Source organism: Panthera tigris, chromosome D3, assembly GCF_018350195.1.
Source record: "Panthera tigris isolate Pti1 chromosome D3, P.tigris_Pti1_mat1.1, whole genome shotgun sequence".
Taxonomy (NCBI): domain Eukaryota; kingdom Metazoa; phylum Chordata; class Mammalia; order Carnivora; family Felidae; genus Panthera; species Panthera tigris.
Window position 1 is genome coordinate 28,008,499 of NC_056671.1, and position 25,129 is coordinate 28,033,627.

The 25,129-nt window shown below is 47.6% G+C and overlaps 1 protein-coding gene across 4 annotated transcripts in view; it reads right to left on the bottom strand.

The window, feature by feature from the left end:
• Positions 1-24,097, bottom strand: part of DGCR8 (DGCR8 microprocessor complex subunit) — a 36,816-nt gene extending 12,719 nt beyond the window's left edge. The window contains exons 1-10 of one of the 4 annotated variants that reach the window (XM_042961956.1): positions 23,947-24,097; positions 19,023-19,251; positions 18,251-18,924; positions 17,610-17,769; positions 15,372-15,514; positions 14,927-15,209; positions 12,596-12,793; positions 12,233-12,334; positions 11,372-11,470; positions 9,768-9,850 (exon numbers count right to left, since the gene is read on the bottom strand). In XM_042961956.1, coding sequence (XP_042817890.1) covers positions 9,768-9,850; positions 11,372-11,470; positions 12,233-12,334; positions 12,596-12,793; positions 14,927-15,209; positions 15,372-15,514; positions 17,610-17,769; positions 18,251-18,913 — 1,731 coding nt within the window. In that variant the 5' untranslated portion in view covers positions 18,914-18,924; positions 19,023-19,251; positions 23,947-24,097. Of the gene's footprint in view, positions 1-9,767; positions 9,851-11,371; positions 11,471-12,232; positions 12,335-12,595; positions 12,794-14,926; positions 15,210-15,371; positions 15,515-17,609; positions 17,770-18,250; positions 19,607-23,583; positions 23,704-23,946 lie in introns of those variants that run through there. The other 3 variants (XM_042961954.1, XM_042961955.1, XM_007091438.3) reach the window with 3 other exon arrangements.
• Positions 24,098-25,129: the final 1,032 nt, after the last annotated feature.

The window sequence follows — 25,129 nt, forward strand, 5'->3', positions numbered from 1 at the left end:
AGGTGTTCCTAACACTTGCTGTACTAACCCTGGAGAATTTTCCATTATCTCAACATGTCAAAAATTTCTTAAATCAACTATAATTTACTGAGTTACTTTAAACTTTACCACAACAGCCACAGGCAGTGGGGCGTGGGTGCTGCATGCTTAGACAGGTAAGACACACATCCCCACCGCATTGGGCAACAGCAGAGGCTACTCAGATGAGCTGCTATGACAAAGCAAAGCTCCATCTTCCAAAAACGCTGCTGGAGCCGCACATCCCCTGCTTGCCTAGGCCAAGCTGACTCCCAGCACCAGAACCATAGCTACCCCTTCCAGTTTCTGCTACCCCGTATCAGAGAATGGTGGCGTGCAACCTATACAGCCCATGCATCATCAACTGCAACAACCAATCCTAAGGGCCTTGGCAGGCTATGGGTAGAGGTGTAGGTAACAAGTTCTCCAACATGCCTTGGAAGCCTCCCTCAACAACCACTGTTCCATAGTTAGGTTATTGAGAAATAAAGTTGAAAATGTGATTTTTCCTGAAGGAGCTAGTCTTTTTGAGATTTTGTTTGCTGAGTGGGCTCTGTGATCTGTCTATGGCCCATCTATGACAATAAAGCACAAAAAATAGACACCCGAGTGCAATTTAAACTGCCATGGGCACTTTACCATATTTTAGAATAGTCTCAGTCTAAAAAGATTGGAAAAAATGTTTAGTTTTTTTAACGTTAATTTATTTTCGAGAGAGTGTGCACGCGTACGAGTAGGGGAGGGGCAGAGAGAAAGGACAGAGGATCAGAAAAAGGCTCCTCGCTGATAGGAGAGCCCAATGTGGGGCTTGAAACCATGAGATCATGACCTGAGCTGAAGTCAGACTTAACCAACTGAGCCACCCAGGTGAATACTGTTTTATATTTTGTCTTTTTTGTTTTTGAAAAAAAGTTTTAAACACATCCTATACCAGTTCTAGGGTGACAGAATAAAAAAACCTCCAAATTTTGCTCTTCCACAGGATCAACAAGAACACTGACTAAAACTGTCAAAATCAACTTTTTCAGAATTCTGGAAATTAAAGACAACAATCTGGGGAGCATTTATTCAAGAAAAAAATGGCTGAATTTTGCTAAGAACAATGAGCTTTGTAGCATTTTATTTATAAAATTTGGCCCATTCCTGTCTTCTCTTCCCAGCTCTGTGGTAGCCTTGGGAACCAGCAAGGCTGGTTCAATGAAGAAGGCAAACTGGTTCCCCAACAACCCAAGCCCAGAGAACCACTGCTGTCTGGTCCATGTGGCAGCTCTACAGAAAAGCTCATTGTAAAACTTGCCTTTATGCGACCCAACTCAGAGTTCATTCGGTGAAAACAGCCCAATTCCCCAGGAAATCTATCAAAAATAATCAGTGGCAACTGTTTCATACGGCAGTTGCCTGAGGCTGGGATACCAGCTGGCAAGAGACAGGTCAGAAAACATAAAAGGAAAAGCTAGAGAATGAGATGCCCTTAAAAGGCTTTGAAAAGCTCCAACTTGTCTGGAGATCTAGGTGGCCACTTGCATGCCCAGGAAAGTCCTGGGAAGGCCCAAATCTCCTGATTGACTCAGAAGCTCTGTGCAAGTGGGAAGGAAGTAAAGGCTAAGGCACAATTGTCAACTACTAGAGCATTAAAGGTGACCCCAACATGCATAAAGAGCTCCCTAGCAAAGGCTGGGAGACTTACTGATTTAGGTCAGGAAATCTCTGACTTGGATTTCACAAAATAGTCTAGGAAAGTCACTATTATGGGTTCAATTCTGTCCACCCACATATTGATAGGCTGAAATCCTAACTTCCAGTACCTCATTATATAACCTTTTTTGCAGATAAGGTCCTTACAGACATAATCAAGTTAAAATGAGGTCATTAGGGTGGGCCCTAATCCAATATGACTACTGTCACTATAAACAGATTCAGAAACAAACACACAGTACAGGGAGAAGGACTGTTATCAGTTATCTCCAACTGTTATCTCCAAACAGAGAGAGGCCTGAAAGAGATCTTTCTCTCCTAGCCTTCAGAAGAAACCAACCTTGCTGACACCTTGAGTTTAGATGTCCAGTCTCCAGAGCTGTGAGGCAAGAAATATATCCTTGGGATGTCTGGGTGGTTGTCGGTTAAGGGTCTGACTTCAGTTCAGGGAATGATCTTGTGGTTAGTGGGTTTGAGTACTGCATCAGGCTCTGTGCTAACAGTTCATAGCCTGTAGCCTGCTTCAGACTCTATGTCTCCCCCTCTCTCTCTGCCCCTCCCCTGCTTGTGCTCTCTCAAAAATGATAAATATTTTTTTTAAAAAGTTGTCCTCTAACTGGTAATCTTGATATCCACAGCTGCCACATTATTTAAAATGCCCAGATTTAACGAGACATGAACTAAAACACAAATGTATATGCCATACAAGATAAAGAAAAGTAGTCAATACAAACCATCCCTGAGGAGGGGCACCTGGGTGGCTTGGTCAGTTAAGGGTCCAACTCTTGATTTTGGCTCAGGTCATGATCTCACAGTTCGTGGGATCAAGCCCCACATCAGGCTCTGCGCTGACAGCTTGGAGCCTGCTTGGGATTCTCTCCTCTCTCTGCTGCTCCCCCGCTCAAGTGCTCATGCATATGCTTGCACACTCTCTCAAGATAAACATTAAAAAATAAATTAAATAAACCAGCTATAATATGCTCAAAAAACTAAAACAAACCACCACATCTAAAGAATTAAAGGAAAGCATAAGAACAGTATCTCACCAGACTATCAATTAAGACAAAGAAAATAAATAAATAAATAACAGTGCCCCATAGACCTGTGGGATACCCTGAGTGTACTAGGTTACCTATAATGGGATTCCCAGAAAAAGAGGAAACTAAAGGGCAAAAAAAATTATGAGAAAATAAAGGCTGAAACTTCTTAAAGATGGAAAACATTACGTATCCAAGAAGCTCAACAAATTCCAAAAAGAATAAACTAAAGAAATCTATACCTACACATTTCTGTCAAAGGCCAAAGACAAAATCTGAAAACAGTACAAGAAACAACTCATCAATAACGTGATTCTCAGTAAGATTAACAGCCGATTTCTCATTCCTTATAGAGGCCAGAAGGCAGACAGATCACCACTATGAAGAAAAACAATGTCAACTAAGAATTCTATATGCAGGGGTGCCTGGGTGGCTCAGTGAGTTAAGCGTCCAACTCTTGATTTTGGCTCAGGTCATGATCTCACGGTTATTAACTTTGAGCCCCGTACAGGGCTCTGCACTGAGTGTGGAGCCTGCTTGGGATTCTTGCTCTCTCTCCCTCTCTCTTTGCCCCTCCCTGGTTCTCTCTCAAAGTAAATAAATAAACTTAAAAAAAATTCTATACCCAGCCAGCAAAACTATGCTTCAAAAAGAGAATCATTAAGGGACACCTGGGTGGCTCAGTCAGTTAAGCGTCCAGCTGCAGCTCAGGTCACGATCTCATGGTTCAAGGGTTTGAGCACCCACGTCAGGCTCTGTCCTGACAGCTCAGAGCCTGGCACCTGCTTCAGATTCTGTCTCCCCCTCTCTCTCTGCCCCTCACCCACTCGTACTCTCTCTCTCTCTCAAAAAATAACCATTTAAAAAAAAATTTTTTTTAAAGGGAATTGTTAAGACATTCTCAGATAAACAAAAATTGAGAGAATCCACAGCTAGTGGAACTGCCCTCCAAGAAATACTGAAGAGCCTTCAGGATGGGGGGGGGGGGCAGGGGATGTGCCTTCAGGCCAAAATAAAAGGACACTGTAGACCATAAACAAATTGAGGGCATTACAAAAAATAAAGCTAACTACAGTAAATAAAAGACAATATAAACATATATTGTTTCTAATTCTGTTTTTCCTTTCTGAATTAAAGGACAACTATATAGAGGCGTCTGGGTGGCTCAGTTGACTCAGAGTCCAATTTTGACTTAGGCCATAATCTCACAACTTGTCAGTTCAAGCCCAACATCAGGTTCTGCCTGAAGCCTGCTTTGGATTCTGTGTCTCCCTCTCTCTCCCCCTCCCCTGTTAGCAGTCTGTCTCTGTCTATCAAAAATAAACCAACATTAAAAAAAATAAATATAGGGGCGCCTGGGTGGCTCCATCGGTTAAGCATCCAACTTCAGCTCAGGTCATGATCTCACAGTTCGTGGGTTAGAGCCCTGTGTCAGGTTCTGTGCTGGCAGCTCAGAGCCTGGAGCCTACTTCGGATTCTGTGTCTCCCTCTCTCTCTGACCCTCCCTTACTCACGGTCTGTCTCTCTCAAAAATAAACATTAAAAAAAAAAAAAAAAAGATTTAAAGACAACTACGTAAAACAATAATTATAAATCCATGTTTGTGGACACACAACATACAGAGCGGTAATTTGTGACAACATAACCATAAAGGTGAAGGTAAATTGAGCTACAGGAGCAAAATTTTTATATACAACTGAAGTTAGTTGGCATTAGTCCAAACTAGATTGTTTTCAGTTTAGATGTTACAGTTATGCCCTATGACAATCACCAAGAAAATAACTTAAAAATATACAGGGAGGGGCGCCTGGGTGGCTCAGTTGGGTAAGTGTCCAACTTCGGCTCAGGTCATGATCGCATGGCTTGTGAGTTCAAGCCCCACGTCAGGCTCCAGAGCCTGGAGCCTGCTTCAGATTCTGTGTCTCCCTCTCTCTCTGCCCCTCCCCTGCTCACGCTGTCTCTCAAAAATAAATAAATGTTAAAAAAAATTTAAAAATATGTGTATATACAGTGAAGGAAACAAGAGAATTAAAGTGGTACATTAGAAAGTATTTAAAACAGAAGAGGCAGTAACAAAGGAACTGAGGAACAAAAAGACATAAAACAGAAAGCAAACAGTGTAATGGTATATATCAATTCTACCTTATCAGTAATTACATTTCAATTGACTAAGGCCCCTCCAAAAAGAAAAAAAAGTTGATTAACTTTATTTAAAAGGGGCACCTGCGGTTAAGCATCCGACTTCGGCTCAGGTCATGATCTCATGGTCCGGGAGTTCTAGCCCCGCATCGGGCTCTGTGCTGACAGCTCGGAGCCCGGAGCCTGTTTCAGATTCTGTGTCCCCCTCTCTCTGACCCTCCCCCGTTCATGCTCTGTCTCTCTCGGTCTCAAAAATAAATAAATGTTAAAAAAAAAAAAAATTTTTTTTTAAATAAATAAATAAATAAAAGGGGCACCTGGCTTAGTCGGTGGGGCATGTGACTTTTGATCTTAAGGTTATAAATTCAAGCCCTGCACTGGGTGCAGAGATTACTTAAAAATAAAATCTTTGGGGCGCCTGGGTGGCTCCGTCGGTTAAGCGTCCGACTTCAGCTCAGGTCACGATCTCGCGGTCCGTGAGTTCGAGCCCCGCGTCAGGCTCTGGGCTGATGGCTCAGAGCCTGGAGCCTGCTTCCGATTCTGTGTCTCCCTCTCTCTCTCTGCCCCTCCCCCATTCATGCTCTGTCTCTCTCTGTCCCAAAAATAAATAAGCGTTAAAAAAAAATTTTTTTTAAAAATAAAATAAAATCTTTAAAAAACAAATTGATTAAACTCTCTGATCAAAAGGCAGAGATTTGACAGAATGCATAGAAACAAAACCCAGTTTTATGCTGTGTAGAAGAAACACAATTTAGATTCAAACACACAAACGGGTTAAAGGTAAAAAGATGGAAAGACATATCAGAAAGTAGCAATGACTGGACGCCTGGGTGGCTCAGTCAGTTAAGCGTCCGACTTCAGCTCAGGTCGTGATCTGATGGTTCGTGAGTTCAAGCCCCACATCGGGCTCTGTGCTGGCAGCTCAGAGCCTGGAGCCTGCTTTAGATTCTGTGTCTCCCTCTCTCTCTGCCCCTCCCTGCTCACACTCTGTCTCTCTCTCAAAAATAAATATAAAAAAAAAAAAAAAAAAAAAAAAAAGTAGGAATGACTGTATCAGAGAAAACTGACTCTAAGACACTAAGACAAAACATATTACTAAAGATAAAAGATATTTAATAATGACAAAGAGTTCATCCATCAAGGTGACATAACCATTATAAACATTAAATAGAACTGACTTCTGGTTTGAACACTTGTGACACCAAATGAATGTGTTTCCACACCAAGCCGTTCTAATGCTAACTGCCAGGAGTTAGAGCAGATCCTGCAGATTAAGGGCTCAGTCCTACAAGACTATTGCCACCACTTGCCACTAACCTCAAGTCCAGGTTGTCACCTGTGCTTCTGACTGAGCAGCTATATACTGGCGGTTCCCAACCCTTCCTCCGTTTTACTTCCTAGAGCCCTGCTTTATTACAAAAGGATATAACTTAGAAACAGCCCAGATGGAAAAGATAAATAGGGCAAGTATAAAAGAAGGGGTACAGAGCTTCCATGCCTTCTCTGAGCCTGCCATCTTTTCAGCATCTCAATGTGTTCATCAACCAAGAAGCTCTCTGAACCCCTTCAGTTAAGAGTTTTTTAATGGAGGCTTCACTATACAGGCATAACTGATTACCTCACTGGCCATTAGCAATTAGCTCAACATCCAGTGACTCCCCCCAAACACACGGGAAGGGGAAGCCCTGAAAGTCCCAACCCTCTAATTAGATGGTAAATTCCCTGGGCAACCAGCTCCCATCCAAAGGAATGGTCCAAAAGCTACTTCATTAACATAAACTCAGATGTGGTTGAAAGGGGCCTGTTAAGGGGTGCCCGAGTGGCTCAGTCAGTTAAGCATCTGACTTAGGCTCAGGTCATGATTTCACAGTTCATGAGTTTGAGCGCAGCTTCAGGCAAGTTCAAGCCCCACTTCGGGCTCTGCACTGTCATTGTTGTGTGGGATTCCCTTTCTCTCTGTCCCTCATGAGATTCTCTCTCTCCCTCTCTCTCATAAATAAATAAATAGGAAAAAAATCTTAAAAAAAGGAGTCTGTTAAAAATAACAAAAAACATTCACCTTTATCAACCTGCAGCTTTTTAAAGAAATGGGGACAAAAAACGCATTAATGTACTGTATTACATTAGAAGCTCTGCACCAGGAACCAAGAACAAAGACCAAACATACATTTCTAATTACCTCCCAATACCACCAACATATATGTAGCTACCAACAGCCCCAAAATACATGAAGCAAAAACAGAATTGAAAGAAGCTATAATTCAATAACAACAGCAGAAGACTCCAATACCCACATTCAAGAACGGATAGAACTAGGCAGAAGACCAACAAAGGAAGATAACACTATACACCAACTAGACCTAACAGGCATCTGGTTCACTCCATAGTACACTTGCATATAAAACATTCTCTAGGGCAAATCGTATGTTAGGTCATAAAACAAACTTCAATGAATTTAAAAGACTGACTGAAATCATACAAACTATGTTTTTGAACCACACTGGAATTAAAGATCAATAACTAAAGGAAATTTGGGAAATTCACAAATAGATGGAAAGTAGACACTCCGAAAATAACCAATGGTTCAAGAAGAAACCACAAGAGAAATGAGAAAAACACTTTGAGGTGAACAAAAAATAGAACACACACTAGAGCTTATGGGCCGCAGTGAAAGTAGTACATAGAAAAAAATTTATAGCCCAAGCTCCAATATTTAGAAAGAAGATCTCAGGGGGCACCTGGGTGGCTGAGTCAGTTAAGCACCTGACTCTTGATTTCAGCTCAGGTCATGATCCCAGGGTTGTGGGATTGAGCCCTGAGCATGGAGCCTGCTTAAGAATCTCTCTCACACTCTCTACCTCTGCCCCTCTCCCCTACTCGTGTGTACTCTCTCTCTCTCAAAATAAATAAATAAATAAATAAATAAATAAAAAATAACATTAAATGGAATAAATAAAAAGAATAAAAAGAAGATCTCCAATCCATACTCTGAAGACACTAGAAAAGAAAAACAAACTAAACCTAAGGTTGGCAAAAGAAAGGAAACAAAGGCTACAGCAGAAATAAATGAAACAGACAGTAACAAAGCTATTGTGGGGAGGGGTGGGGATCAACAAAACCGGAAGTTAGATCATTGAAAGATCAACAACACTGACAAACTTTAAATTGACCAAGAGAAAAAAAGAGGGACTCAACTACTAAAATCAGTAATGAAAGCAGGAGCAGCACAAACTTACCAAAACAACGTGGATCATAAGGGAACACTACGAATAAATGTATGCCAAAGAATTAGTCTAGATCAAAATGAAAAATTCCTATAAAAACCCAAAGTTTCCATACCAGCTCAAAAAGGAAAAGGATATTTGAACAGAGGTAAAAGTGAAAAGATTGAATTAGTAATTAACTAACCTCAGACAAATTCAAGTCTGGACTCAAATGGTTTCACTGGTGAATTCTATCAAATGTTTAAAAAATTACTACCAACCTTTCACGAAATATTCCACACCAATAGTAGAGAAAGGAACACTTTCCACCTCATTCTGTAAAGACAGTATTACCCCAACACCAACACCAGACATCACAAGTAAACTACAAACAAGTATCCCTTATAAATATAGCTGCAAAAGTCCTTAAAATACCAGCACGCTAAATCCAGCAAACACATCAAACTTACATGCACCGTGACTAAGTGGGATTTATCCCAGAAATCCAAGGTTGGTTTAACATTCAAAAACCTATGCAATATACCACCCCATGACTACAGTAAAAAACAAAAACCTGACAATCATCTCAGTACAAGCAGGAAAAACATTTGACAAAATCCAACATCCATTCCTAAAAAAAACTCTCAGCAAACCAAGAGCAGAAGGAAATTTCCTCAATCTGATAAAACCTACAGCTAAGACAGCATGGTAAGTAAAAGAAGCCAGTCACAAAGGACTACATGTCATATGATTCCATTGGTATGAAGTGTCCAGAACTAGTAAATCCATCAAGACAGAGAGATTAGTGGTCACCAGGGGTTGAGGGGCAAGGAACAGGGAGAATTAGGAGTGACTGCTAATGGGTATGGGGTTTCCTCCCAGAGAGATGAAAATATTCTAAGATTAGAACACTGCAAGCGATGATTGTACAACTCTGAATACACAAAAATCCACTCAACAGTATGGTTTAAAAGAGCAAAACTCATGGTATATAAATTACACATCAATAAAACTGTTAGAGAGGCTTCTGAGTGGCTCAGTTGCTTAAGCATCCGACTCTTGATCTTGGCTCAGGTCATGATCTCATGGTTTGTGAGTCTGAGCCCCACATTGGGCTCTGCACTGACAGCACAGAGCCTGCTTGGGATTCTCTCTCTCTCCCTTTCTGTCCCTCACTCATGCCCTCTCTCTCTAAAATAAACTTTAAAAAAAATCTTTTCAATGAACTTATAAAAAAGAACACCTTCCTCAGAATTTGAGAAGCCCTTACTACAAATATCCATTTTATCATATTTACCCAAGAAAGTTCACAAGTAGTTTTAAGTAGTTCTTAATACAAAGAACAACATAACTTTTACAGACAGTCTCAAAGTTTCATTCTCACCATGGATCTCCAGTCAGGGTAGAGCTGACGAATTCCCGTATACACTTATTATGCACATTCTTTACCACTCACTGCAAGACATGGGACAAAAATCTCTGACAAAAATAACACCTTTCCCCCTGTTTGCACAAAGACAAGCTAGTTTCCCCTTTTATAAAGTATGAACAAAACAAAATCACCTAGAGCTTGGGTGACTAAATCCGTGAGCATAACCTGCACTAGTGAGGAGGGTGGGGTGCGGACACTGCACTGGAACCACAGCTCCAAACAGGGCAGGATCACAACACTCACCTCAAGCTCTTCACTGTCTTTGGGCTTTTCCTCAGAGGTCTGTTTGACAAAGTCAGGGATAAGGATCTCCAGCGTAGCTCGGGCTATGAAAAGAAAAACCCCAAGGGTGAGGGCTCAGGCCCAGCTTGCTTCCTAACTCCAGAGCAAGCTACATGCTGACTCCTGTGTAGGGCCAGAGTACCCACGGCTCAGAGGGAAGCAAGGGCCCTGGGGAACAGCAAGCAGCACTTCACAGGCAGGGAGAGCAGAGGACGGGAGGTGCACATCCTAAACAAAGAGGCCGTGGGACAAGCGTTAAGACTGTGGGCAGCCTTGTAAGCCACACCGAGCTGTGTGTACTCTTGCCCTGAGGTACTTGTAGCAGGCCAGGCAGCGAGGCCTGAGGAGTGAACAGGCTGCTGAGTGTGGCAGGGAAAAGCAGAGCGATTGGACAGATACTTTGGAGAAAGCATCTGCAGGATGGAGCAGAGGGATGACTCAATGCTGAGCACAGGTTTCTGCGTGAGCAGGACTGCCACTCACCACTGGGGTGGGGAAGTGGGGGGTGCTGCAGAACAGGGGAGGGGCAAAAGTCTGACCCTGTAGAGTTGTAGGTGCTGGCAAGACATCCGAGTGAGGAATCAAGAGAGCAGCTGGGGTCTGGGCAGAGAAGTGGATCCTTGCACATGGGGAGAGCAGAGCCCCACTGCCAGGACGTTTCCACTCCCACAGTGAGCCCCACTCTGCTGGTTATGTGCCCCATGACCTTAGTAGCACCAGTTTGTTGAGCTGAAAAAGGCTTTTGTCAGTTTTCTGCCTAAGATGGACAGCAGGCCTTGAGGGAGAACCCGTGACGAAAGGATAGAAAGTAACATATTCTCCCAATCATCCTCAGCATACATCACCAAAGAAAGCAACTCCAAAGGAAATTCTGAGTCACGTGAGCAAAAGCACTTTCACCACCCTCGAGACCTAGTGAGAATGTGATAAACCAACATGCTTCATGCTTTGGAAGACACAACAGAGAAACCTCAAGAATGGAATTGTGGGCGCCAGTGTCTGGGTACACCCAACATGCGCCATGCAATATGCTCTACTCCCAAGAAGAGGTCAAGTAATCCTAATGGTGAGGCAGAACGGTTTCCATTTTAACCAGAAACATAGGCCTTCCCAGGGATCTGACAGGCTATGTTCAATGAATGGCAGTTTGAAGGACTCAGGAAATCGTCCTCGCACATGTCAAAACCACTCAAGGAGAATGCTGACTGCATACGTTCCCACCTGTTTGTCATCTCCTAAGATGCCCACGTTTTGCTCAGTTTAAATACAAACCCGCTCTAGTATGCGTGCTAGGCACAGCCTGGTCAGCTCTGTGAGTGGTGGGGACAAGGTTGGAAGATTCTGGCCCAGCCTCCACCGAGCAGAGGTTTGCATTTTCTACTTTTATTTCTCACACTTTACTTCCTCTACTTGAGTCTTTTCCAAAGAGCACATACTTTTAAAAAACCAAGGTAGATGATTACATAAATAAAATGGATTTGCTCTACCCCCAGCCCTCCCCAGCTAAGGGGAGAGGCAGACACAGTAGGTAGCATGGGTCTCTGACACCCAAATAGGCACATTACCAGCTTTATTCTTCGCAAGTTTTTTGCTGCTTGCAGTTCCGGATCCATAGGTCACACCATCAATGGTCACCGAGGCACCAAAAGGCTCACTTGGGTTCTCTTAAAATTAAAATTATTGTTTTAAAAACACTTGCCAAGACATTAAAAGCATGCACGCACGTATACATACAATCTGCTGGCACCAAAAGACAAGGCAGGGTCAGGGCTGCTGCTGGAGGGCAGAGACAGGGGCTCCCGAGGCATGGAGACAGGGCCAAGGGTTGGTCAGCAGGCAAAGAGCATGCCAGGAAAATCTTGGGAAATGGGAGACTACAGGTTCATAAGCTGGAGGGGAAACAGGAGGCCAGAGGCCAAGCCGGGATAGGGATCAATGTCTATGAAAGATGGACAGAGGGCTGTGAGCAGCGGAGACACACAGATGCAGTTAAGTCAAAGAAACAACATGAAAAATAATGCGTGACTCCTGGGTTCAGACTTCCAAGAAAAGGATAAACTGGTTTTCACAAAGGTGTGATGAGGATGGCCACAGGAGACAGGTGGTGGGAAGTGCAGGCCTAAGGCCACTCCATCCACCTGGGGGCAGGTGGAAACACAGCAAGGGAGGCCTTCCTTGGAGCAAGGAATGAACGGAAGGTGGGGGTGGAGGGAGCATAGATAATGGAAGGGGAAGCAGAGGCACTGGCCCTCAGAAGGGGCACACTACTGTGAAAATGACCTGCCCACCTGCAGTGCCCTTCTCCCTGCCCTGCCTTTTCACTCCTATCCCAAAGAGTGGGGCTAATGGTCAGTTCCCGCCTCCCAGCCATGACCCCAGCAAGGTGTAGGATTCTTCGGGGCTGAGATGGGGGAGGTCAAACTTACCACATTCAAAGAAATTATAAACAGGGCGGACCTTGAGAACTCGCTGCATGTACTCGTGCAGGATGCAGACCTCGGACTTCCCGTTGGGGTTAATGACAAACTCTGTGACAAGAAGGCCTATCTCAGCAACAGCGTGAGGACCTGCCGCAAGCTAGCACTTGGGACCTGGCACCACCAAGTTAGCGACTCACTCACAATTAGGGGCTCACCACCATGAACACAGTGCACCTCTGCATTCATAGGGTAAACATAAGCTTTGAAGTAAACGCAATTCACACACAAAGCATATGTTCTAAGACCATCAAGTGAAAAACAACAGTATAATCAATCTGCCAATGATAAAATTTACAAGCCCCAACTCACCTTTCTTTGTGGGTGCATCCTGCACAGACAGAGTGATGAGTTTCTGATTGGCTGGCAAGATGGGCCTCTCAGACTCCGCCTGTTTCCGTTTCATTTCTCGGTTAAACTGCCGCCGCTCAGCCCAAGTCCTGAATTTCTTCACAGTGACTTGCTCAAAGTCAAAACGCTTTTCCAAGTAGCTCCGAAATTCCTCCAGATCTGTGCGGATTTACCAGAGAACAAAATTGCTAATTTCCAACATAAGAGTCATGTTTTCTCTGCCCACTAAGTTGGGCAGCAACGGGCTGCCCATCAAACAGGTCCCACCACACCATCCCCATTCTTTCACTTTTCCTTTCAAAGAGCAAAGAAAACAAAGGATCAGGTCCCTTCACTCTGGCAGCTCCTCAAATTACTCAAGTTACAAACCTCTAGGATGCTCTTTTAGTTTATTTGGAACAAGAACAATAAGAAAAAAGGAGAAAAAGAAAAAGCTTTAAAAACTAACAAAAAATCAGATGGCCTTCAAGCCTTTTTTCCCTGTATCAAAACAGGTACCACAGCAGCCAAAGCACTATGCACCCAGTGCACACCTTGCACTCTCCCCTCCGGCACCCTGGCCCCAAGCACACTCAGCAACACAAGCAGGTGGCTTGGGCCTTGGCACCTGTCATGCCTCGCCCCACACAGTCCCTGGCCCATCCCCACTGTTCACCACCCACCCCACTCAGTGAAGTTCCCAGGGGCCTCCTGCTTTTACTGTTGCACCCACTACCCCTCTCCCTCCCAGGACATCCTAGAGAATCATGTCAGCCTAACTGGTCTCTTACTCAAGTGTAAGCCCTGAGGCAGGGACTGTCATGGCTCATGGCCAGCCCAAAGAGCAGTGCCGGTGGAAGCGGAGGGAGGAGTTCCATGTGTGAAGACTGAGGAATATACGGTTAAAACACAAAGCTGTGAAACAACGTACCTGCACCTACTTAATTATGCACCAAAACCACATATTTCTTTACACGTGAATGCAGGGAAGTGAGTCTGCAAACAAGTACAAGTGGTCAACCTCTCCCATGGGAATGAAATTAGAAATAAAAGGCAGGTGTTTTCAAAAAAACAGGAACACATTCAGGTGTTTGTGTGCCTAAAAGATAGTATGAAGAAAAAAACCTCTACGATAAAGGCTGAAAGCAAAAGCTCCCTTCAGACAGGTCCTGAGAAAAGCTCCAGCACCCGGAGAGAAGACAGGGGAGGCTGACGTGGATAAGGAGGGAGACAGCAGGCAGGCAGGCGTGGGGAGAACGCAGTCTGTCCACTGGGGAAGCTGGGGGCTAGTGACACACCCTGCCTTTCCCCAGACACCTCTCTCCACAGAGGCCACCCCTCTCTGAGACACCCTCCCCTTCTTCAGCAGTGGTGCTCCCCTGATCCCAGCTCTTCTAGGCTCCTCATAAATAAGAGTTACAAGACAGGCTGGGCAGCAATACTGACAATATCCAAACAGCAATTACCAAAAATCCTCAGAAACACAAAGTCCTCCTTGAAATGAGATTCAGCAGGTGGGCTGAAACGGATCTGCCACCACTATAGAGACAAACTAAGAGTTGAATGAGGAAGCCTAGGGGCGCCTGAGTGGCTCAGTCGGTTGAACGGCCAACTTTGGCTCAGGTCATGATCTCTCAGTTCATGAGTTCGAGCCCCGCGTCAGGCTCTACGCTGACAGCTCAGGGCCTGGAGCCTGCTTCGGATTCTATGTCTCCTTCTCTCTCTCCCTCTTCCCCATTCTCACTTTGTCTCTCTCTCTCTCTCTCTCTCTCTCTCTGTCTCAAAAACAAACATTAAAAGAAAAAGAAACTGAATGGGGAGGCCTAGGCTAAAAAACACACAAAAAAAGAAGAGAAACACCAACACAGCCAAAAACAATAGTGGGATTGAAGCAGGAAATGTCCACAGAATAGTGGCCATCCCCAGTGCTGAGTCCATGGACTGACGAAGCTCACTCTGGGCCCATCAAGGTAAATCAAAACAATGCCAGGAGAGCACATCCTGCTGAAAAACCAGAATTTCAGGAAAGGTCACAAAAGTGACTGGAGAAAAAGGCCGATCTGCACTGACTGTAGCCACCTCTGTGGCAGCACTGGCCATGTGGGGCCTGCAGACCAGGCGGGTTCTAAGATCAGGGAGACGCACCTTTCTAGCCACATAAGAGTGGACACAGGTCCCCAGAAGCCCCTTCCTCACAAACATAACTAGGAACAAGTGGCCTTCAGCAGTAGGAATGTGATTGCAGGGAAGGCGTGGAATATAGCCACATCCCTGCAGATGGGTCCCAACCAACAAGGAAGGAAGGAAACTTACCAACTGATTCATCCTTGCACACCTCGACCTTTGCCTTCACCTGCCCCAGGGCCCCAGGGGCAGCCTCAGCCCCCAGTGGGTCCTTCTCATCAGGGGGCCCTGAGTCAACTCCCATGGAGTCAGGCTCTTCCAGGGGGAACTCCAGCTCCGTAGATCGGCTCAGCGGCTTGACAGGGGACACTTCCCCACTGGGGGCAAGCTCACTGCTTTGCTCTCTTTCCTCATTATCCTTCATTTTCTTATAATGCAGACAGGGAATGCTACTCAGAGGAGGATCATGTTTCTGCGGATAGTGAAATTGCAACACAGATTACAAGGATGACCCCAAAGGTCTGAACATCCGATGCCTTCCACCTGCCTCTGCTTGGCTACGATGCAAGTGCAACGTGTGTGTGTTCAGTCTGCAAACTTACAAGACTAAATTCATGACTGATGCATCCCCTACCCGTATGCTTCCCGTTCCCAGGAAATACGGCCTGGACCAGGTGACCACCCGAGACTCTCTGTGTAGGTACACGGGGACTCCAGAGTTGTGGAATGTCATGATCCATCCATCAGGCAACGGTTCCGTAGGAGGACGGCCACGACCTACATAAAGACAAGAACATCCCACAATCACTTCAAAAACTCTCCGAGTTATGGAAGTCTTCAAAATTACAAGCAGATGAGAACAGTAAAGCCAACCAAGTATTGAAAAAAACCTCTAAGAACTAGGAGAGTAGGGAAGTACCCTGCCCTCCTCAGAGCCTGTCCCAGCCCCATCTGCTGCTCAGCACCTCCTATGCATGAAACTCTGCTCAATTGTGTTTACATAGCTCTAACCCATAGAATCTAAGTTCCTCCTCAACACAGGAAGCTGTCCACCTTGTTCACTGCTGTACTCTTAGACCTAGAACAGCATGTGGTGCGTGAAGGAGCCTGGGATGAGATTCTATAAGACACAAATCATAGCCTCAGCTGCTGCCTGCACAGCTGTGGGCATCAAGGGCATTAATTCCTCACTGCCTGCCTTGGCTGTGGCCAGAGGCACCCCAGGGACTGGGTTAGCTTTGCTAATAAATTGCATGTCTGTCGACCACTGCTCCCTGTGACTGGATAACATGCCTTCATTGTACCTAAGCTGCATGCTCTCACTAGCATGTGAAACACTCACAATTCATAAATTTCTAAGCCAGTTCTTGCTAAACCATGTAAACATGCAGTCATAGAAAAAGACTCAAGACTTGTTACCCACTTGACATCTGCCACTGACAGGCCTGGTTACTGGGAAAAGCACAAAGATTCAACGGAAACTTAATTATCTTACAGGTACTGGGTGCAAGTAAGAAATTTAGAAACAAAAGGAAAAAAGCAAATGAAATCTAAAAAATATACATACAATAAAATGGCACCAGGGACTCTCATGGTAAAGGGAGTGGTATCCCAGTGCCAGGTCCCCACCCAGCAGTGCTAACCCCTGACCTGATACCAGAACATGGCAATACTGGCAGGTGCACCTGGATCACTCATCTGTGACAACCAGCAGTCATAAAGTTGGCCCAGCCATCTGAAGAGCTCACATGCAGCTCACACACCGCCTGTGAGCATGAGGCCCATGCTGCAGCTCCTGGGAGGCTGCACTATGGGGCAGGCTGCCAGGTGGGTGAGGTGGAGAAGGCTGCAGAGAGAAAGGTACAGGACTGCCCAGAGCAGGCAGGCCAAGTGGCATGCCTGCAGTCACAGGCATATTGTGAACCTGTGGGCCACTCAGGATGAACAGGACTTTGTCTGCTCAGATTGCTGAAACCACAGAAAGAGTACAAAGCAAATATCTGGAGGCACCGAAGTAAAGACTGCCCCCACACCCCTTCTTCCCAGAAGCTGAGGCCCTAGGCTTATCCCCATCTACAGCTGATAAACCCAACACCCATTCTGTTCCAACCACTAGCTAACCCAGGCAGACACGTGCCAGCAGCCAGCACTGCTGACACGTCCACTCTAGTCAGAGACAGGACACCACCGGCCCCTCAATTTCCTCCCATCACACCAGGCCACTTTCTGCAACCCGGCCCCCAGCCTAAGGTCTCAACTGTGTGTCCAAGTCCCCACGCATCTGTTCAGCCCCTTTCCACTGCCTAATCTCCACCTGGACACTCACAGGTACCTCCAGGCCAGGAAAGCTAGAAACTGACACCGACTTCTCTTTGACCTATACCACACTGGCAAAGCAGCAGCACAAGCATGTCACTGGGTGCCTCCCAACTCCCTCCACCACCCCCAAAAACCAAGTGCGGCTTCGGAATACCTTTGCCTCTACTGAATCCAGAACCCAGACTGCAACCATTCCCTGCCGTGGTGCTGTACCTGCCTCTGGCCTCGGCCTCCACACTCTCTAGTTGCCTATCTTGTCATCTCCCAGCATACAACATTCCCTCCTCCTCACCCCATCAGAAGTGCCCTCCCCATTCCTCTCCACAACACCAGCCACTCTGTGGTGTGTATCCACAGCCGACACCCCAACCTGCCCCTGGGTTGTCATGCATCTGTTACATCCTTGTGTCTTATCTGTTTCCCCTTCATCAGACATGGCCGTCCTCCATCAAATATGTGCCCACTGCCCAGACCACCACCTGGCACCCGAGGGCTCTCAAACCTACACTTCTGCTGTCCCACAAACACACTACTTTCTAACCGGCTGACTTACTTTTTAGCACGGTTTTAATCTTGGTCATCATTGGCTGCACACTTGTCTCTCCATCAGACGGATGGTCACTGTCTCCTCCGTATTTCTCTTCCATTCGCCTCTTTTTGGGAGCACAAAGGCCCTCTTCCAGCAGAGCATCGACATCGTTGTCAAAATCATCCTGCAAAACATGCTGTTCAGACACCATGGCCCCCGGAGCCCGCGTTCCTGTACCGTAGGCAAATTTAACAGCATTAGTGAGAACAGACACAGAAATGAGGCACTCTCAAGTGGGGCCTCGGTATGCCTTTATGTTGCGTGATCATCTGAAAAACAAACAGGATGAAACTGACAACTGCAACCAACATGCTTGATGCTTGATACAGGTGCACATCCCACCAGGAAGTGCTTCTCGGCAGCACCTTCCAACTCAGGTTGCATAAAGAGTACAAGGTCGACTACTCAGCCAAACCTTTGGAAAACTTAAAAACCTGGACTTCTTACGGCTTTTTCTTTTCCACATTAACGTCATTCCACCTCATACGGGTTTTTGGTTTTGTTTTTTTTTCTCTGCAACATCAGCTTTCAAAAGATGCTGCAGTTCCCAACACCTCTCTTTGGGTTTTGCTAAGAGTGCTCCAAAGGAGGGGTTGCCGACATACCTCATAGGAGAAGTTCAAGGCCTCTTCATCCACTCTGTCTCTCTGCACGATTGCTTTAGCCGTGAACCCGCCTGCTCCTTCTTCATCTAGCTCCAAATTGTCAGTAAAATCTTCTAACTCATCGAGCACTGCGTACTCCACTCTCTTTTCCTGATCCAGCTCATTCTCCTCATCCTTCTTATCAGCACTCTCACCCCCTACGCCTACCCCGTTCCCAACACTCCCGCCAAAAGGACAAGCATGCACGTCTCCACTGACAGGGCTAAGGGCCAGACCGCAATCTGCGCGAGCGTCGCGCTCCACTCCTGTGTACAGCACCTTCCTGTCCTTACTCCTGCAGCTCTCGGTAAAGCTCACGCTAATCTTTACATCCTTAAGCAACTTAAGGTCAGGGGAGAACTTCCGGACCGCAGGTGCGTGCCGGGCGGTGCGCGGGCTGTGGCCACTACAGTTCGGGTCTATGAGGAGGCGGGCCTTAGAGTAGGATCCTTTGGAGAGAAGAGAAGCTCCGTAGAAGTTGAGCGGGTCCTCAGCAGGGGATTCGGCCTGTCCATCACCACCAGAGCCAACGTCCATTACCTCTGCATCACTGGACGTTTGCAGGGGAGGTGGTGGAGACTGTTCACGGGGCAGCGCTTGGAGGGGGCAAGCTCGGTTCTCCATCACTGCTTCTCCTGCGGGCTCACGCGGGAGAGGAGAGGGACTCTCATATGTCTCCATAGTAAAAGTGGTTAAGACTATTTTAAAAGACCAGAGTTTTAAAAAACCTTACATAAATCTATACAGCTAACATGCACAAGTCCGTTGAGACCCGGGTACCGTCCTGCCCGCGCTGCACACGCTGGCGGCTTAGTCAAGCTGGCCACATTGCTCTTTTCATTAATGTAGACAGCTTTTAGAACCACTGCCTCAATTATTGGAAATCACAATGCACTCAGCTTAAATGACTGACGACTAAGCGAGTCTGTCTTCATGCCAAAGTGGCACCTTTCTTCTTCCACCTGCAAAGAGATTTAAAAACATCGTCACAAAATGACAGAAACCTTCTGCTTCATTGGCACTGAGAACCAAGTGCTATTAACAGTGTAGTAAAGAACTTAAAATACTACTGCCTTAGAGAACCTTCTAGGCTTCAAAACAAATTAGCTCTATGCTTTTCCTTCAAAACCTAAATTATAATTTAAGTCCAAAGTTAAATATATTAATTGTCCACTGTAATTCCTACTTCAGAAGCACAAAAACAGTATTATCTTAACACTCAAAAAAGATTTTAAAAAACTAGGCTAAACTTCACCGCAGCATTCCCCTAACTCAGTTTATTAGGTAAGCAAGCTCGCGGTGCAAGGCTGCCCTTTCCAGAATACACATAAGGTGTGTGGCCTCCCTCTGGCCATCAGAGCGACATGGATCCACTCACCTGCTAGGGCTGGGTCAGTCAGAGGGCGAGTGCGAGACCCTCAGCTCAACTCTGCGGCACTAGGGCCTCAGAGATACGGCCAGGCGCTCTGCTACCCAGGGACCCCAGGGCTCTCCTGGGCCCACAAGGTGGCACGTGGACCGGGACAGTGATGCAGCGTGCTGAGGTCGCCAGAGGTGGCATGGTTCTGTTCCCAGTAGAGGAGGGGGTGGTGGCTGTGGGGAAGGGAACCTGGCCAGGGTCGGTCGGGGGAGCCTCAGGAGACAGCTGGAGCCAAGGCATAGGAAGTCCTGGGTGCCATCTGGGGCCTGGCTCCATCCTGGGGGCAATAAGGAGCCACCAAGGGTCAAGTGATTCACACACCACAACTCAGTCCCTATTTGAAAAAGGGGACTGACTGCTGTGCCAGGCCCAGTGCCTATGCCCAAGGCATAGAAGGCAGTCCTCCAAGCCAGAGGACAAAGGTGTGAAAGAGGCTCTGCTGACAGGGCTGGCTGGAGCCCTCAAGAACAGTGAAGACACAGAACTGACCACACTGCTGACCGTGCAGAGGTGGAGAGCAGAGACAAGAGGGAACTGAAGGTGAATGAGGCTTCTCCCCTGGAGGGTCCCCCGTGTTCCAGTATTCAGGCAGAAGCCTGCAGAGGAGAATGGACGGAGCCTCCAGGCAGACTGTCCAACAGGTCTGAGGCGGCAGCTCTGCAACTGTGACTGGCCCAGAAACAGAAGGCCAGAACACATCAGCGAGGTGGTAGTTGCCAAAATCACAGGAGAGAGGCTGCCCAGAGAAGCAACATAGACCAAGAAGAGGGTTGAGGATGTCACTCTGGGAAGCTTCCCTTCGGAGAAAGGACAACAAAATGGATGACATGAAAAGGCAGGTCAGAGGGACAATCCAAAAACCCAGAGGTCCGCGGGAGGGCCAGACATCAAAGCAGGAGAAGCACGTGCAGACGCAAATGTGTATGCACACACACTCCCACGCCATGCTGACACACACACGCATGAACATGCCATGCACATGGGTGCAGATATGCACATGCATGCCCATGCCCACCCAGGGCAGCTTGACTGGCTGCACAGATAGAACAGAAGACAGCAGACATCACACATTTAAGAAGTTTACAGTGAAGGACTAGAGGGTGGTGGTTGTAGTTTCAAGGTGATGCAACATACAAACCAGAGATTTGTTTAGATTTAATTAATTCATTCAATCAATATTCACTGGCCATCTACTCTAAGGGATGTACTACCACGAACAAGAAACAAGGTCCCCACTGCCTGGATGCAGTTGGAAGGGCCATGACCACTGAGCTGTCACTCTTGTTTCCTAGATTCTAAGATGTCCTTACATTTCTGAATTCAATGGAAATTTAATGATACTTCCCCCAAAGGTTTATCTGTTAAAGGTGCTAAAGATCAAGGGAATACAGCATGCGGATAACAAGACACAGAACTGCAGTAAACGCTAAGGTGGCTACAGCCGAACAGGCAGGAGGAGCACCAAGTGGAATAAGGCCAGTCTCCTGGCAACCAACAAAGATCATTTCAGAGAAGGACAGACAGGTCAGCATGTTCAGTACTACAGAACACAGATCAAGAACCAATCTGTGCTTCTCGGGGCTGAAAATGGCGGGGGGAGGGGGGTTGAAAACAATGGGTGGTACAGGAGGAGGACACCTGCCACCATGTTATAAGGCCAAGCAGCTGCCAGGATCAAAGCACAAAGCAAAGATGATAATGACCCTGGAAGAGGTACAGAAGGTGGAGTCAGAGAGCTGTAGAGAAAGAGACCATTCTTTCTCCCTGGGAGATCAGGAAAGCCTGCCCAGCCCTTGGGGGGGGGGGGGGGGAGGGGGCGGGCAGCAGCTCAAGGTTCAGAGCTCACAATGGAGCAGTCTTGGGTAAGTTCCTTACTTTCCTCTAGTAAGCTTGTTCTACTCATTCAACAAGTGTTTGCTGAATGCTTTCCATGTGGCACATGTAACCATTCTAGATGCTAAGGACACAATGGACAAAATCTCTGCCCCACAGAGCTCACATTTTAGCAGGAGAGATGGACAAACAACTAAGAAATGGTGAGAAGTATTCCAGAGAAAACAAAGCAAGGAGTTGGGGGAGGGGAAGCAGTTTCAGAAAGGGCAGACTGAAGGCTGCACAGCCAGAGTCCATCTGTAGGCAGAAGAGAGTGAGCTAGGGGGGTGGGAGGAGGGGATGTTCCAGGTAACAGAGAAGAACAAAGGCCCTGGGGCAGAAGTGCAGGTAAAAGCAGTGTGCTGAAGGGTGGAGTGAGACAAGAACTGTAGCCCTTATCTTGAGAGATGGGCTACTGGACAAGAGGGTCCAAGCAGTGAGGTCACATGATCCAAGGACAGCAGTGGCAGCCAACACTCAGCCAGGCCCTGTTCTAAGAGTGTTAGGCATTCTCACAAAGCACGGAGAGAGGTTAAAGACAGAAAGGTTAAGCAACTTGCTCAAGGTCACACAGCTAGAAAGTAGTGAAGCTGCTTTACCACCCAGGCTAGGTGGCTCCCCTCCTCACTTCCTTGGTTTTACACTATCTTACAGTTTAAAAGTACCATTCTGTGTCCAGAAAAACTACCATGGGTGAGTAGAGGCAAGAGCAAGGGTGAGAGCAAAGAGAAGAACTAAGAGGCTCACCAGGCAGTTCAGAGCAGCGTGATAAGCTGGAGGTGTTAAGAAATGGTCCTGAGTGTTGCACGGAAGCCTAAGAGAGGAATCCAGGTGACTCTAAACTCAAGAACAAAGCTGTCATGCATTGAGGAGATGAAGGCAGCATGAGAAATGTTGTGGGGTGGGTGAAGATCAGGGTTTGGTTTTGGACGTGGCTACTTGACATCAAAGTAATACATGGATATATGGAAGAGGCAGCAGCTCAGAAGGGAGGCCTGGGCTGGAGAAGGCAATGGGAGATGTCAGGAAGAGGGCATTAAAGCCAGGAACCTGGATGAGACCACCAAAAGGGGGAGGGCAACTACTATGAGGGACCAAGACCAGGCAAACCAGTGAAATTCAGGCTTCCTACCCCCAAGGTCATGGTCAGATTATAAAATCATCCCCAGGAAGTGCCCTACAGAGTGCCTGGCCGTAAAGGGGCTCAAAGAGTGACTCCTGCCATCGGCCCCACTACTGCCTCAGCTGACTGAACATATGGACGTAAACCTTGGTTGCCAAGTGGACTGTGAGCCATCAGGAGACTCGCAGCAGGCTCCCCTGGATCCCTGGCACATAGGGTAAAACCAACAGGCTTGGATAGCACCCTTCACTGAAGTCCACTTGCTGGGGTGGCCATCGAGGCAGCAGCTGTGATGTACAATGCTGGGGCTGCTGCCTTTCGGTCAAGCCTCTCACACTGCAGCCTCCCGCCCAACCCAGCAGCAGTATGACCTCATCCATTCCTTTTGTCATCCTCTAACAGACCTCACATCCTGTACTCACAGGCGCACCGCTGACTGGCCATTCACTCTCTTTGGTGAGTGACAGCCTGCGGCAGGGTTTGGGCCAGTCTGCCAAAAGCCCCGTGACTGGGAGTCCAGTCTGCGGCCAGGAAACAGAGGGTCTCCACCTGGTGGTTGTCCTCACAGTCACCAGCCCTAGCCTGGACTGCCGTGCATCAGATAACAAGGTACATGCAAGCATGCAGAACAGCAAATCAAATTCCTACCATGAGCAACCCAAGTCCATCGAATGATACTTGACAGGTATCACTATCAACAGGTTGCCCCGCTCCGTTTATTTTTACCACGACCATTGTTACAACAAAACCACAATCCGTTCATCTACGTGACACTCAATCCATGAGCATTTGGTGGAGAAAAAGACTTGGGCGACTTCTCAGATTTCCCAAACTGTTACACCCGGCAGGGTCCTGGGCGAACACTACTCTTGTTCATACCTTTCCCGCCTGAAAGCGACGCTACAGCTTCGGGCCCACAGAGTAAGGGGCCTCTTTACACTCGGGCTGTTTACCCGGGCGGGAGTGCGACCGGAGTCGGCGTCACCTGGGCCTGGGGCCCGCCCCCCCTCCACCCCCCACAGCGGGACCTCCGCCTCGCGTTCTGAGGCCCGCGGCCATGATGCTTCACAAAGACTGGGACTCCGCGTGGCTGCCCCGCCTCGCGCCCTCCCGCCCCGCCCCGCCTCGCTGCCCGGGCCCTTAGCCCTCGGCCCGAGAAGGAGGGAGGGGAAGGGCGCGCCCTCGCGCAGGCCGCAGCGCCCGCCCCGACCCCGCGGGGCGCCCCTCGCGCCCCGCACCTACCTCCAGCACCCGCGGCCTGCCCGAGCTGCCCGCAGCCCGACCAAAGCAGGGAGACCCTCACGGCCTGGCTGCTACCGCCACGGATACCGCTATCTAGAAAGGCCGCCCAAGCTCTCTCCGGTCGGCGGGACCCGCCTGCCGCGCGGGGCGAGCAGAGGGAGGGCCTTGGCGGCTCGCGGCCAATCCCTGCGCGCGGCCACCCCGCATTGGGGGGGACCGCCGAGCGGGCTGCGGAGGCTGCCAATCGGCGAAGCGCAGCGCTAGCGGCCACGGCGCTAGGCCCAATAGCGCGGCCGCGTGGGCGGAACCAGGCGCTCAGGCCCCGGCCGCGCTAACGGTCGCCTCCTGGGCGGGGCTCACCGTGAGGAGGGCGGCGGCCGCGAGGAGCGCCGGGAACTGGGAGCGCGGCGAATGCCGGGAACAGGAGAGCGCGGGAAGCGCAGGGAATGCCGGGGGAAGGAGGAGCACAGAGGATGCCGGGAACGGGAGAGCGCGGGAAGCGCCGGGAGCATAGGGCGCCTAGCTGCTTTAGATCCTGCGGAGGAAAACATTCGGAAAAAAAAAAAAAAAAATGGGGGCGCCTGGGTGGCTGAGTCGGTTAAGCCTCGGACTTCAGCTCAGGTCATGATCTCACGGTTCGTGGGTTCGAGCCCCGCGTGGACCTCTATGCTGACACCTCTGAGCCTGGACCCCGCTTAGGATTCTGTGTCTCTCTCTCTCTGCCCTTCCCCTGCTTGCACTCTGTTTCTCTCAAAGATAAATAGACGTTAAAAATTTTTTGTTAGATAATGCGGACGACACAGTACACAGACCGGCATTACACGTCTCCAATTAAAACCATTAAACATAATCATTAGGAAAAAAAAAAAAAAACAAAAAAAAACCAGACATATGCTAAACTGTCCGGCATTTTTCCACTCGGTAATAACACACACCGTTTCAGAAACTTAAGAAAAGGGAGGGTATGAGTAAAATGGGAGAAGAGACAGTTTATCCTTAGACCAGAATCCCAGTGAATAAATGGAAATAGAACATCTCCCTTTTGGCAGCCTGCACAAACCTGCAGACAAAAGTCATGGATGCTAAAAATAGCGGGCAAAAGTGTGAGAACTGGCACGGACTTTTTTTGTTGTTTTAGGGAGCTGCAAAGTTTCTCCCCGAGACACTAATTTCAAAGGTAAAA